This window comes from Manacus candei, unplaced genomic scaffold (assembly GCF_025592945.1).
Source record: "Manacus candei isolate 608988 ecotype Guabito, Panama unplaced genomic scaffold, ASM2559294v1 h1tg000034l, whole genome shotgun sequence".
NCBI lineage: Eukaryota > Metazoa > Chordata > Aves > Passeriformes > Pipridae > Manacus > Manacus candei.
Window position 1 is genome coordinate 13,687,022 of NW_026138082.1, and position 15,381 is coordinate 13,702,402.

At 43.8% G+C, this 15,381-nt stretch overlaps 2 protein-coding genes across 3 annotated transcripts in view; one reads left to right on the forward strand and one right to left on the reverse strand.

Annotated features, from left to right (window-relative positions):
- METTL24 (methyltransferase like 24) overlaps positions 1–1,616 on the forward strand; it is a 46,577-nt gene extending 44,961 nt beyond the window's left edge. For both annotated transcript variants that reach the window (XM_051792444.1, XM_051792445.1), the window contains exon 5: positions 65–1,616. In XM_051792444.1, the coding sequence (XP_051648404.1) occupies positions 65–379 (315 nt within the window). In that variant the 3' untranslated portion in view covers positions 380–1,616. The remainder of the gene's footprint in view (positions 1–64) is intronic.
- Positions 1,617–11,591: 9,975 nt separating this feature from the next.
- The window catches only part of CDC40 (cell division cycle 40), a 39,099-nt gene continuing 35,309 nt past the window's right edge, over positions 11,592–15,381 (reverse strand). Inside the window, exons 14-15 of the mRNA XM_051792341.1 lie at positions 13,507–13,651; positions 11,592–12,643 (exon numbers count right to left, since the gene is read on the reverse strand). Of these exons, the coding sequence (XP_051648301.1) occupies positions 12,466–12,643; positions 13,507–13,651 (323 nt within the window). The 3' untranslated portion in view covers positions 11,592–12,465. The remainder of the gene's footprint in view (positions 12,644–13,506; positions 13,652–15,381) is intronic.

Below are 15,381 nucleotides of genomic sequence, written 5' to 3' on the forward strand. Positions count from 1 at the left end.
AGTTGTTTCTAACTATAATTGCAAAGTTTCTCATTTTCACACAGTAATGGTGCTTTTGTTGCAGATTGATGTCCTCAAGGCAGATGTGGAGAGTGCTGAGTGGAAAATTTTGGAAAACCTGATCCTGGAAGATGTTGTTGAGCAGATAGGACAGCTGGTCTTTGAGGTGCACATCCACTGGCCTGGATTTGAAGTTAGCGGCAATGACAGCACGGTGGTGCGGTACTGGTACAGTCTGCTCCGAGAACTGGAGCTGAAGGACTTCAGGCTTTTCTATACCTACAAAGACTTATCAAAACCACAGATGTTCCTGAAAAAGAAAGCCTTCAACGCCAGTAGCTGTTACACACTGAGCTGGGTAAACACAAGATGGAAATAGCAGACAGGAATTTATGATGTGTGACTGCGAGGCATCTGGCCCTGGAGCATTACTGAAGAGGACTTTGGCATCACTGGCTCAGGTTGCTAAATTTGTACATGGTGACTGCTAACAAAATGGCCTGGTTTTTTTATTTATATGTTGTCGAAAGACCTGGCACTAGGAGAAGATACATGGTGCAGATCTGTGTAGCAACATATTTGCCAGTGGGTACACTGTCTCAGAGGACAGAGGTTTCTGTAAAGGTTTGCCTGGGCAAGCTAATAGCAAGGCTTTTCCAGGCTGCCCTATGCTTGAGCATGCCAGCAAGGCAGGGCTGTGCTGGGAAGCTGTGCTGGCTCAGCTGTGCCAGCCCTTGGGCAGGAGAGTGCTTCTGAGGAGGTGCCTTTCTAAGAAACGGTCAAGTGTTACTTCTCTGTAAAGGAATTGTCTTTGATTTGCACCTTCTTTACTTTGGCTTTGTTTCCTATGGAACAAATTTTAGTCAAGAACAGTATGTTCTTGAACCCACTGGCAAATTTCAGCTGAATTGGGCAGAGGCAGAATTCACCACCAAACTAAATTTCTACCTATTTCGTTGAGCAGCTTCTGGGTGCTCAGACTTTGGCTCTTTAAGCTAGTCTGGCTGCATGAAGCGAGTTCAACGCTCCTGACACAGGAGATGGTGGGACAGAGACACTCAGCTGCTGGAAAAGCTGCTGCCAGTGCTCTCCCTCCTCACCCTACGTAGTCTTCAGCCACAGAAGAAAGGGCTTCCCTAGTTCATCTGCTCAAAAACCAGCTTGATTTAAATTAGTCATGCAATGGCTGCAGCGAATGGCTTTTCATCTAGCAAGATACTTACGTAAAAGAGATGAAAGTGAAACCTGGTCTTTTTGTTTGTTTATTTTGAACCATTTGCTGATGACTTCTCCAGTGCTGTGCCTGAACACCTGCACCTCCTCAGCACCTCGCTGGCCCAGCTGCCTATCCCTGGCACCAAGAGGCCAGACCCTGGATCTGCACCGATGCTGGCAGAGGTGGTGGCTCAGGCAGGTGCCCTGGTCTGCTGCTGTGCTGGGGCTCTGCAGGCTGGGATGTGGATTGTCTGCAGTGCACCCCCAAGGAGCCAGCCTTTGGCATTTCCTGGGGAGCTAAGGAATGGGGGGAGCTAAAAAATATATAGCAGATTGGGGTTTTTCTTATTTTTAAAAGAATTTTGACATTAAACTTTGCATTAAAATACAATATATCACCACTTGCATGTCTTTAATATATGGCCTTTGTAACTGCCTTTGGTTTCTGACTTCTGCAGGGCTTGTTGTCCCTCCCCTTGGTGTGCCTCAGCCCAGTGTTTTGTTTTTAACAAGTCTCTCCCTCTGTCCCCATGTAGTTCCTTCTCTTAATCCTGGCATTTTCTTCTTTCATACCCTCCTTTCCTTCTTCACCTCTCTGCTGCCTCACCACCCTCATCCCCTCCTTCCCAGAGCAGGAACCTGTGCTGGACCCAAGAAGTCCATAGGATCTCAGCAAGCAGCCAGAGGTAGGAGCTCTTCCTTCCAGGCAGACAAGTCAGCTTTCTTTCTGAGGCCCTGATTTGCCTCACCAGTTGATCAAGCCATTCCCCTCACCTTCCCCAGGCTTTATTCCAAGCCAGGCATCTGCTTTCCTCCTCTCCCACCTCTCTGAGGGCTCCTGCTGACCCAGGGTGGGCAGGGACCACTCTTGCCAGCAGAAACTGCTTCAACCCTTCAGGCAGCTTTCCTCCCACCACCCTTGCTTGGGGGCTGTGGGGAGCTCTGGTCCCAGCACCTGCCTCCCACCTCAACCTGAGGAGTCATTGTAGGGGTTGAAACTGCTGCAGGAAATCCGACTTCGAGCATCTATGTTGCCCACAGAAGCCACAAACCTTGGATTGCTTTGGAAGATGCAGAAAACACCCCTCCCTGCTTCAATTGATGAAGGACTAGCATGGGAGGGGCTAGTGGAAATGGAGGGGGTTTTAATCTCTTCAGTGAAAGCCGGCTCTGTACCCTCATGTGTTTTGGTTTGTATCAGTCTTCCTAATCACATTTGAAACTTTAACTTTTTAAACAAACTCTTTCTTTTATAACCAATGCATGCTGGTTTTCAATCTAATGCCTTTCAGTCACACTGACTGTGCTTTATGTCGTATGACATAAAGCTGAAGGACTTCAGGCTTTTCTATACCTACAAAGACTTATCAAAACCACAGATGTTCCTGAAAAAGAAAGCCTTCAATGCCAGTAGCTGTTACACACTGAGCTGGGTAAATAAAAGATGGAAATGATTTATTGCCCCCCCTTTTCATTTCACTTTTAAAAAGAAATCCCTCTACTTCTGTAGTTACAGTAGGATTTGCAGAAGTGGAGTTTAATCCTAAGGGGGGGACTTAACATGGGCTTCTGCACATCAAATGCCTCATTTAGGGAAGAAGATGGATGGTACTGCTGGATCGGGACTACTGACAGGTGATGATCCCGGCTATGCCTATGCTAGGGAATTTAGCAGTGACAGGCAGCATTCACAGGAGTGGCTACCTGGTTAACTGACAAGATCCTTGGCACAATTTTGGCTCAGGCCATCTAGGATTCTCCCAGATGATTCCTAGGCACGGCCATTAGTTAGTCCAAGCCAATGACAGCCTGGATGCAGCCACCTTGTTTGAGAAGCTGAAAGTGTTTAGTAAATGGACATGGCCAGGCCATCTTTTCCAGTTTGTCTCAAGGCTAAGGAATACCTGCTGGTGCCATTTTGCTTTCTGGTATAATTTAACAAGAGCAGGTGGCAGATTCTTCAGCTGTGAGGGGGTAATCCTGGTTATATGTACAAAGCGGGGGGATGAGACGCTGGAGAGCAGCCCTGCAGAAAGAGTTCTGGGGTCCTGATCAATGGCAAGATGAATATGAGGCAGCAGTTTACCCTGTCAGTCAAAAGGGCCAACCATATCCTAGAGTGCATCAGGCACAGCATCACCAGCTGGTCGAGGGAGGTGCTCTACTCTGCACTGCTGACCTCAAGTAGCGTGTGCAGTTTTGGATGCTGCAATATAAGGACATCAGACTATTCGAGTGTGTCCAGAGGAGCGTGACCAAGATGGTGCAAGGTCTCGAGGGCAAGACTTAAAAGGAGTGGCTGAGATCACTCGGCTTGGTCAGAGTAGAGAAGAGAAGGCTGAGGAGTGACCTCCTAAAGTGACTTCCTAAAGAGAGACAGTGGAGGGGGAGATGCTGCTCTCCTCTCTCCAGTGACAGGACATGAAGAACTGGAATGAAACTGTGTCAAGGGAAGTTCAGACAGGACACTGGGAAAAGGTTCTTCACTCAGAAGGTGGTCAGTCACTGCAACAGCCTTCCCAGGGAAGTGGTCACAGCACCAAGCCTATCAGAGTTCAGGGGGTGTCTAGTCGACTCTATTCGTTGTGTGGTTTGGTTTTAGGTAGGCCTGTGAGGAGTAGTGAGTTTGTCCCAATGATCCTTATTGAATCCCTTCCAAGTAGCTCCTGTTTCTGCTTCTGCACATCCTGCCTGGACTGGGGAGCAAGGGGCTTTGCAGTTGCCCAGAGCAGGACGCTGTGGGGGCCCACCATGTCCTCAGCTCTGCATCAAAATCAAGATGACCTGTTGCAGATGCATTGAATTCCCCATGTCCAAGAGTTGGGCAAAGGACTTTCCTCAGGGCCAAGCTGCCTATTGCCATCCCTGAGCCAGCTAATACACAATCCAAGAGATCCACGACCTTAGAAAATGAGTAGGAAATGTCTTCTGTGACAGCCATGCTTCCTATAACCCTCATACATTATGTACTGAGGTTGTTTAATGATGCAGGGCCATGAGGAGATTCATCACAATGCGAGAGGCTGCCAGCGTTTCCTAAACTAATATCTAGCTTATTGGAATGATCACGATTGGTGCACTGCAGAATGGCTCAACTCCCATTTTTCAAATAATGGGGTGGCAAAAGTCCAGCTGCAAGTCCTGATTTATTAATAAAACATAAAAATATGGGCTCTAGCACTGTACAGGTTTTTTCTCCTAACTAGTCTTAGAATATGTAGCTTAGTAGCTTATTATCATTTGTTTGAGAAACCAATAGATAGAGGGCAAAAAACAAATCACATGACTTCTCCCAGATGTTAAAATTCCAAAGCGATGCATATCTTCCATAGTTCTATTTCCCTGAAGTAAAAATGGCAATATGGAAATTACAGAAGTGGAGTAGAGGTCCATCCTGGTTTTTCTTTGGTTAGTAGGAGAGTTCAGTAAACTCTCAACTAATCTCTTGCTTGGGATTGCCAGGTAGTCAGGAACGCTTCAGGCTACATCTTCTGAAAAAAAAAGATTCCAATAACTGTGGTAATTTTTAAGAAAACCTTATCTCAAATGCAAGGTAGATAAAAGCCATCTATCATGCTGGAGGCAGTTATGTGATATTGTAGGAGAGAATGAACAGCACTTATTTAATGCAGTATCTGTGCCTTGCTACTTCACATCTCTTAGAGCAGAGTTCAGCCTTTCTTTCTGAGGTCTTGCTTTTGTGCCCTTACCTCTTCTCTTTTATTGATCTCTTTTACCTAAAGGAGAGACCCTTAAATGAATTCAATTCCCATCTCCTAAGGACTGAGCTGCCAGGTACGTGCACAGTGAGAAGACAAGCCGGTGCTGGCTGAATGCCGCAGTGGACAGGCTGGTGCTGAGGGATGTTGTGTGTGGTAAGTTTCTGTCCACCCACTGCTGTACCCAGGCACAATTGCCCCCTACCTGTTTTAGGGTCCCAGCTGTACACCCTGCTTGGATGGTATCTCCAGCCTGTGCTGAGAGAGAAAGGTAGGGATCTGGGAATTCTGTCATCTGCAGGCTCATGCTGCTTCAGCCAGAGCTGAAGATGCACCAGCCAAGCCCTGCTACATGCTGTCTCTCAATCAGACCAGCTACCTCTGGGACATCTGCACATGTCTGGCATCCATGTTTGAGTTGGCCTTGTTCCTGTAGGATAGCTCTTTGCTGGGAGCATTCCACTGCCCAGGAGCAGCTCTGGAGGAGAGAGACTGTTGGAAAGACTATGAAGGTGGTGATGAGCTTGTTGAGATCATCTCCATGCAGTGACCATATGCCAGTGTTGCACTCCACATCTCTTCCCAGATCAGACCTGTGCAGAAACTACCATAGGTTCCCCCTTCTTCAGGGGCTAAGTACAGAGTGCTCCATTAAAACCAGCATGAGCAGGGCATTCTGCCATTATAGCCACAGCCTGGAGACTGGTAATGGCGTGGCCATGCCCAGGCAGGAAGAAAGAGCCACTGGCTTGTCTTGGCATTGCTACAAGGCTGCCACACCTGGGCAGCACCCAGCATCTCTTGCAGAGAATGCAGTAGAGCCCATTTTTCCCTCTCATTCGTCTGAGAGAGAGGAGAGATGGCTCTTCAGAGACTTACTGCAGGGCCCTTCCCTTGGCAGCAGCTAAGGAGGAAAGTCAGACTCAGCCCCAGATCTGCTCAGCAGCCTGCTGTCCCCCCAGACTCCTGGCCTACTGTCCCCAGGTGCATTGGGCATCTCCCCCTGCTCCCTGTAGGCATCCACATCAGCTCTCCAGAGCAACCAGCTCATTGCCTCCAGCCCAGGAGCCTCCTTATTGCCCACACTTCAGGTCATTCATGGTGGCCACAGCCAGTGCCAAACCCAGCTAACAAAGACACAACAACCAGGTCTCATTCCTGATGTGGAGCCATGATTGCATCAGTTGGACAACTCAACCAGGAGATGTTTCAGCTCAGTCTAAAGTGGATCTTTTCAGAGATACCCATGTGTAGGAGCAGTTTTATTTGCACAGATCCTTCTGTGAGGGTATTTCTCTTTCAGAGAGGCCCACAGCGACTTATAAATCACACGGATTTGTGAAGTGGAGTTTACAGGTGCTGCCTGTGACCTAGTGAAGATGAAGAGCAGCAACAGATGTGAATCCCCCAAAATTATCACAGTTAATACTGCATCATAAGCTTTCCATAGAGAGCCCATGGCAGTAGGTTAGAACATTAACATGCTCCTCCAGAAAAAACAGCCTCTTTCTGAATGCCATGCTGGCTACCATGGAGTTTCAGAATTTTGACCAAAGAAAGGTCTGACCTCCTGCTGCACTCCAAAACCTGCCATTTATTGCATGCTCTTCTGGCCCCAGGCTTTGATCCCATCAGTGACTTGTGAAGGGTTGTTCTTCATGAGAGCCTCTCAACTGTGAAAGAACAAAGAAAGCGTAAAGGGAACATATGTCTGGCCTTTCTTGGCAGATGCCAAGACGACATATCACCCAGTAGCACACCTGAAGAAATGGCATTCATTCTCTCTGGTGAATTATTCAACAGCTGAGACCATCTGGTTCATTACAAAACTTTGATTTCATGAGCTTCATTAGCCGCTCCCTTGTCCTTGAAAGGATCCTCAGGGTTATTCAGTAGGAATCACTCGTGATTTTTTCCTGCTTGTTAATACAATGTGACATTTAATTGCAGTCAGTAGAGACCTGGTTTAGTGCTGGTGGAAGTTCAGAGCTGACCTACATTCAGGGACATTTATACCTGCTTCCCCACCTGACTTTCAGGGGCAGCATCTGCAGAACAAGCCTGGCACTTGAAGGGAACCACCTGCAAAAATGAATGGATCTCTTCCCTTAAATAGAAGTCTCTGTTCAAGGCACAGTTTGACCTGCCTGATGTAAAGAGTTTCACCTAGTTCCCAAAGAGATCTTTGCAGACAGCTCGTGTTACGTCCCTTACCCTGATAAGGCAGCACCTTACACAAGGGGGAAATGGGAGTCTGCTTTCTGCTGCCTAGAAATGATGACTCAAATGTGAATACCACTGGAACATCCCAGCTCTTTTTGGTGGATTACCACCATAGATGTTTGGTTTTAAGCAGCTTCCTGAAAGAAAGTGCACTGCCATACACAGTACAGAACTTAACACAAGCAATGAAAATGCTTCTGTGCCTCAGCTGGTATTTCTGCCCCCATATTTGAAATTCCATTTTTGAATTGAACACAATGTGAATCCCACCCCTGTATCCACCTTCAGATATCTCGAGTGGAGCCACCACCTAGGGTACCACCACCCTTGCAGGAAGGAGGGGACGGTCTGACCTGTGTCAGACCTCTAAGGTGGCAGCAGCAGCAGCAGCAACCATGCCCTGGGAGGACCTGTGTCTCTCCATGGACACCAGCCAGGAGCAGCCAAGACGCAGAGGCTAGGACTTCACCAGACCCAACACTGACCCCTCAAACTGATTTGCCAGGCCCTGAAATGCCTTTTATCTACTTCTTTATGAAGGGAAGGAAAATTGCTCCAAGAAATAGGAGAATTCAGGATCTGAAGAAATATTCAATAATATAATTCCACTTGTTTAATATTGGAGGAATAACGACAAAAAGCAAACAAAAGCCACTTGCCTGCTGCATCACGGTACTCCCAAAGGGTCAGCAGCAGGGCAGAGAAAGGAGCTTGCAGCAGGGAAGCTCTTCTGACAAAACACAACGTGGTTTTGAAAACTTCAGGGAATGGCCTTCCCTCTTTTCCCTGTAGATGTCTGGCCTGACAAATGATTTCAGAGTTTCCTTTTTGTCTCCAAAGAATATTCAAAGGGAGAATGTTTTACAGACTACAGGAAGAGGAGTTGGAGCAAAACTGTATAGGGATGCCGAAGCAAAATATAAACAATTCTTGTGGGTGAGCAAAGGCCCAGGTGTGTGTGTAAATTACCCTGTAGAGTGTGAAGATAAATCGTTACAGATCTTCTAGAACAGGGCATTTTTGCCTTTTTTTTTTTTAATATTGCTTTGCAAGAGTTCAAACTTCACAAAAAAAAAAAAAAGACTTATTCCACAATATCTGGGGAATAGGAGCAAGATACCAACTCCAGAGCAAGTACACTGGGAGAAAAGAAAGATTTCCACTGCCATAACTATGTTTGGGTAACTGTCAGTGGTCTTGAAGCTCCATGAAGTTCCTATTACTGAAAACAACTCCCTAGAGGATTTGTGTTGCTGTCTTCCTTTCCTAAACCAGAGAAGTAGGCTCAGTTAGTCTTGACATCTTTCAGACTAACCAAAAAGATCAAAAGCCTAATGAGAATCTCTTGCTCTATTGACCAACACAGCACATCTGCAGTAACTTGCATTTGAGCAGTCTCCCAGTGGCATGAAGCACAGCAGGACAAAAGGAGGCTCAGAAAGGCTCAGTGCTTTAGCACATAACATGTTTTAAATATTCTGTCATACAAGACAACGAACAGGTCTGAGGTCAAACTTCCAGTGTGCCTGGTGAATTTACAGGTCCGTGGCCCGTTGAAAGTATTGCAACTTGTTTCTGAAAGCTTTAGACTCTGCAAGCAGTTTCTGTAAACATAGCCCTGCCACAAGCAGTTTTCTCTGAGTGCTGCAAGACGGCCGTGGTGACTGTTTTGTTTACCAGCTAGCCTAACAGAAAAGACATATTTTACTGCAAAATATGAGATGTAAATTTTGAGTGTATGCTAGTGAAGTCAACCTACAGTAACAAGTCCTTAAGTAGCCTCCAGAGGAACAACCTCCCTGGCAACTGATTTTTTCTGGCGTATGGGTTCAACTGTTCACACAGTCTTCCAAGCAAAACTCCCCTCCCTCCTCCACTCTCCGCGTGTTCCCCCTCGTGCAGCCTGCTTGTCATATGGAGTCTTCCTAGCAAACGGGAGCAGGATTTTGTAATAACCAGCTGGTAGAAAGAAGGAAAGTACATCATGTTACTGGGCTGTCAGAGCTGCAAGGCTCCCTGTTTAAATCAGCTGTTAAAGACCACAGTGTTAAATGGCATATTGAACATCTGCTTGCTGCTAAAAATCGGCTTTTTACAAGACAATCTTGGACTTTTCTGGATGTACAGTAATTTTGATGTTTGTTCTTCATAATGAGGGCAAAGACTGAGCAGCCCCATCTTACTGGGGACAATTATAAACTCTGAGCAAGACAGATGCCAAGACCATCTGTTTCAAGACAGCCAGCCTCCTTACCAGCAAGATGCACGGGATATGTGGGACATTTCCCCCTCTCATATGTGAGAAAAGTCCAAGAAAAAAGCTGGCTAAAGGCCAAAAGAACTATCAAGTTTCCCAGGTAGAACTCTAAGAAGGATGGAGATAGTTGCCTGATCTGTAAGACTTCCACCATAAATGTAATCAGTATTAATAAAAGTAGCAACATATTGGCAAGTCATTTCTGAAAGTTACAGATGCGTGACCCAGGGGAACAAAACCATGATGCTGCGACAGCAGCCCTGCACTCCAGCTTGCCTGTATTCCTTCTTGGCAGTGCAACACACTTGTCTGCAGCCCTCCCAAGATGCTCTTTTCGGCTTGAATCACTATATTGCATTCTTCATCTAATGTCAGAGGAGAATAAATTGGGGGAACTCGAAATGCATGCTTTCCTTTTCTCCCAACGCTGCCTTTTCCCTAGCTCTGTCTGCTCAAGGGCCAGGTTCAGCCTAGGGAGTCTCAGACTAGACTTGCTCTGATCAACACTTAAAGCAATTTCTGGTGAAACATGAAGTGGGGAAGAGAAGGACATGATTTGAGCTGATTAGCCCAGAAAGAAATCTCTTCCCATGTGGCTGCTGGAAAGTCAAGTCTAGACTCGCACCACACTGACACACACCATCTATCCCTGTGTACAGCAAACTAGCTGACAACGCGAGCTTTGCAGTTTGCAACTCTCAAGCTGACAAGAGGGAATTATCCTCATAAAAATTCCCCCTGCAGGCTTCAATGCAGATGTGAGAAATTCCAGAAAAGATTAACGAAGTGACCAACTGTGAGGGACAAAGGATTTTATCTGAAAGTTTCTAGGGGAATTCTTATTCTGGCCTTGCTGCAAACAATTAATCCCAGTTCATCAACTCCAACAGAATTGATTGAAACATTTCTTTTTTTTTTTTTCCTCCAAAGACAACACCCAGTATATTACTACAAGTTTATACACTTATTTTTATACTTTGCATATACATATTTTTAAATGTTCTGCTGGAAGGTGACACACGGAAAAACACAGCACCAGTGACAGAGCCAAGCACTTTGTGTATTATGATTTAAATATTTTTAAGGCATTTGGGAAAGGTGTTTTTAATGTGAAAGCTAATATGTGTTCCTGTGAAAAGTTTCTCTATTTGCTCTATTCCTCCTCTCACCCCTGTTTCCCTGTACATATAAACAGTTAATGGTCAGGGCACACTGTATCTATCCAAACTACTTCAGCCCCCTTTCTTGAAGCAGCACCTGGGGGACAGCATACACCAGAGCTCTACTCCCAGCTCATGAATCAAACCTTCCCTATAAAAAGCACCCTGTTGGAAATTCACCCTCTGTGAGACAGCAGCAGCTCTTTCCCACCCACATCCTGAAGAACAGAGAAACGGGAACAGCCTCTTCTCTCCCTGCAAAGGAGATCAGTCATCGGGACATGTTGGACCAGCTCTTTCCTCTCTCTCCAGGCTCTACCATTTCCTCTCTCAGTACACGGGTGCAAGGCTGGGCAAGGCCCAGTTACCACCCATACATTGCTTGTGAAAACAGCGTGTGGAGTTTTTCAGGCACACTAGGCTACTGAGATGGGAAAGTAAACAGAAACATGTAAACTTGTTGCAGTTACACACCAGCACAAACTGACAGTGGAACGACTCTGGAGCTCAGCTTTAGAGTTGGTCTAAAAATGCCTAAGCTCCATGTTCACTCACAAGGGCCTACCTCTATGAAAGACCAGAATTGTCTTGTAACCAGTCAAATAACCCAAACCCCCCAAAAAACCCAATCCATTTCCTTCTGTCTAGACCAACTGGGATTCTTTGCTTCAGCTTCTATCCTGCTGTCAATTAACACAATTACTCCTTTGCTATTGTTGATAATGGATGAGCAGTGATTGGATTTACAGTAAACAATATAATATAATTCAAAACTGTAATTAAAAGACTGATCAATGGGATAAGATTTGCTACCTGTTTTTACTTCCATTATGAGCTCAAAAAGAGAGGAGACTAGGAACTGAAAATATTTTTTCTCCTGTTACCAACTTGCATTAGTTTTGAATGAACACTGCTAGAGAATGAGTTTATCTGGTACAAATGCAAATTAAAATACCAAATGGTAGGAAATATTTTATATGGACACTGCAAGATGGAAAAATTGAATAAAAATAAGCAGGCTTTTTATAAAAAGATTTATTAAAAATAAGTTCTTTTAAGAGAAAAAGTGTGACATGTATATACATTAAATCGTCAAAACCTTCATGGGGCTTATAATACAAGCTATTCCAAACTGAACAAGAGACATTCACTCTTTTTTTTTCTAATATGTCATGCTTACTGGAACAAAACAACATATGGGAAACAAAACCCAAACACATAGCACCCAACCATTACAAGCAAAATCTTGAAAGTGAAGACTACTGGCAAAGGTGAAAGTCAGTCATCATCATGATTCTACAGACAGAAACTATGTATGAATGCAGTCTTCAGTTGATAGAATTTACCTGACAAGTGATAGCTTCCAATTAGTTCTTCATTTCTACTCTGAATTAACAAATCTCAGTAAGTGGGTTTGTGCTTTATAAAGGCAGAAATATTTTGGTGACAACAAAATGCCACCTAAAACCAGGTAAAGAAACACATCTTTTCCAGCTCTTGAAGTAGGTACCAAAGGTTTCTTTTTTTGGAAGAAAGTTAACAGTTGCTGGTTTTCTCCTTTGACTCTCCACATCTCTTGACAGCCAGACCCACAAAAATAGTTTTTCTTAAAATTATTTTATTTTACAAAGTGTTTTTCACAAGCAGTGACAGGACAAACTAACATGTGATTCTGCATGCTTCAGATGACCTCAGCTCCTCATACCCAGATGCCATATTTAGAACTATATCCTTTCAGTTGAGTCTTCTGGAGATTTCTTGGATTTTAGTGCATATATACAGCAAGCTGAGAACTGCAGTATTACACACATCTACCCATCCTTACAGCAGAATTCATTCTAATCTCAGATGGGTGCAGGACTTGCATCTTTAGGTCTTTGTAGCCTCATCTTTAGTCCCATAGTTTAATAAGACCATCCCAGCCACATGTGATGACTTTAGATGTTTCGTGTGGATGCCACACTGCACCAATACAGACTTTATCATGTGCTTTTAATCTGCTGTAGAGTTTTGTCGTCTTCCAGTCCCAGATGTTTAGTTTTCCATCTGCATCTCCAGATATCACGTAGCTATATTAACAGAATTAAAAGTTGTATCATGTGCGAAGACAGCTTGTATTATAACACTATTACACTGAGCAACAGAAAGGAGCTTCCCCCAGTGAGCTTCCTGTCTGACAAACAAACCTACCAAAAAATTAGCATTCACGTTGCGCTCTAGAGCGCACAAGTCCTGCAGAAGGTGATTCATCAACTGTGAGGTAAACGTGCTAAGCAATGCAATTACACCATACACTGTGTTACTGGAACCAAAGAGAATACATCAGCAAAAGAGAAAGTGCCAGAAGTTCCTCTAAAATTTTTACACACTTTTTCCACCAGTTTTGCTGAGGTTATTCTCCAGTTTTTATAGCAACTGATGTCTTACGTGCATATGGTAGTAAATGTATGGACATATTACTAAGTCAACAGGAAGAAAGAGATGGTTGTCTCAACAACTAATGAGGATAACTACACCAGACCTAGAAAACTGGGAAAACAGGTACTCTAGACAATGTTGTGGGAACAGACCCTGTGCTGCAGACCAGGTGCAAAAGGAACCAGATGTGAGTCAGACATGGAAGCCTCCTGTGCTGTGCCAGGATGAGGCAAAACGAGGGGAGTCTCTGGACAGTTTAACAGTCATCTTCAGGGAATGGGGGATCTGGACTACACAGACTGTTTTCTAAATGTTTTTCAGAGCAATCCCCAAGCATAACTTAGTCCCATCATATGCTAAGAGTAAACTTTCTGTTCTACCGCTTGACTAGGGAACTCTGAGGCTGTGCTAATAGCATGGCTGTGCACACATGAATGTTGCAGAGGATTCAAAAAGAAATTTAGTGTCACTACCTGCAAGTTTTAAGACAAAGTTCATTTCCAGGAAAACTTACCTCATATCAGGTGAAAAGTCCACTTGGCAAGCGTAGCCAGCTACCATGTGACCTTTGAAAATTTTCTTTTTGTTTAATCTGAATCTGTTCTGAGCTCCAAAAATCAGAATTTGATTATCCATTGACTGGCAAGCCAACCATTTCCCTATAAATGCAATAAGAAAAGGTGATATAAGGGTGCTGCATCTGAAGAAAGAGACTTAACTAGAATGTTTTAAGAGATTTTTATAATTTTTCTTGCACAATCATTATGTAGCAGCTGATATTGCAACTGCCAAGAGTCAAAATTTTACATTTGACAAGATTTGGGATGCCCATTCCTACAAAATGCACTCAGGACTCTAGCAATGCTCTGGTTGTTACAACAATGTGCTGCACCAGTCCTGCTGACATACTCTTAAGCTTTTAAGCTACGGAGTAAGGTTGCTGGTGCATACACTCAGGTAGCTCAGATCGGGGGAAACCCCCCATCTAGCTGCAATTTATTTTATCACCTGTTTTGTGGGTACTCTAAGATAGTCATCTCTTATTTTCTTTACGGAAAAAACAAGTTTAAGGTAGACTCAGGAGTTTGAAAATACTTACATTTTTGCAACTACTTAGTATTCACTGCTTTAATAGAATGCAATTAATAAAGATATTTCAGTAAAAGTAAACATGGAGGCTTTTCTAATCTTAACTCTATCTCATTGTCCATCTTGGCAGTGCATTAACTCCTGCCTGAGAATCCAGTGAAGATGATATGTTAGAGAACACCCTAGAATAGAGACTTCTGTCCTTAACTCTGCATGTTGTCACTGCCTTTATGGTGTTTTACTCAAACAATGACAACATAAAATGTGCTGACTTGACTATACAGCTGATCACTCTTCCTGCTACTAGTTTGGAATTTGAGAATTTTCTTCAGCCTCCCAAAGAAAAAAATGACATGTGTACCCCAAGCATATTATTCTCCTCTTCCACTTTTAAAAAGGTTTGTTTCCTGCATTGCTCAGAAGAAATTAGAGTGGAGCAAGTTGTGCAATTTCAAAAATGGGTTGAAAAAGGCCAGCTTAGGAAGCTAACATTTTCAAATGCAGCTACCTCTTTCTCCAGAATCTTCCTTTTAATATTAGGAACCCACTCTGTTTGTTAAGAATAAAACATTTACACTGCAAAGCAAATACAATTTGATGCTGATAGCTGGCTGAAAACGTCAGGTGTGCAACAAGCTGATCAACCACTACTCAGCATAATGGGACTGTTAACTGCAAATCTGGCAACACTTTAATAATGGTGACACTGAAGCTATTTAAATTTGGCCAAAACAAATAACAGAGATTTGTCCTGTTAGAAGGCTTTTCAGTGATTACTTGAGCCCCTAAACCTTTCTCCTCCCTCAGTATGATTCTAGTTGAAGAACATAAACCAGTGAAACATTAACATAAAGAAACATTGAGATAATTTGGGATTTCTTTTATGCAAGAGTTATTTGGCCTATATTCAGAACAGAAAGGAACAGGATCACGTACAGCATCAGTTTCTGCTTTAACAGTGGCACCACAAGGACTACTGAACTTGCTTAGTATTTTGCCACTATTGTCAGTTCCCACCATTCTTTCTCTTAATATTTCAAATACAGCAAAGAGCACATGATAGCTGTATGAAAGGAAAGAGTCCTTTTGCCCTGTCTGGATGAAGATCTAATTTTAAATGGATAGTTACCCTGATATAAACACTCATTTTGACATATGTGTTCTTCTTAAGACTTTTAAATCAAAACTAGATGCAGTCCAACCTTGGAATAACTGCACAGAGTGATTGGCAAGGGGAGTAGTGTAGGGTGACAGGGGGATGCAACACAATAACACTACAGAGATATAATCAGTAAGACAT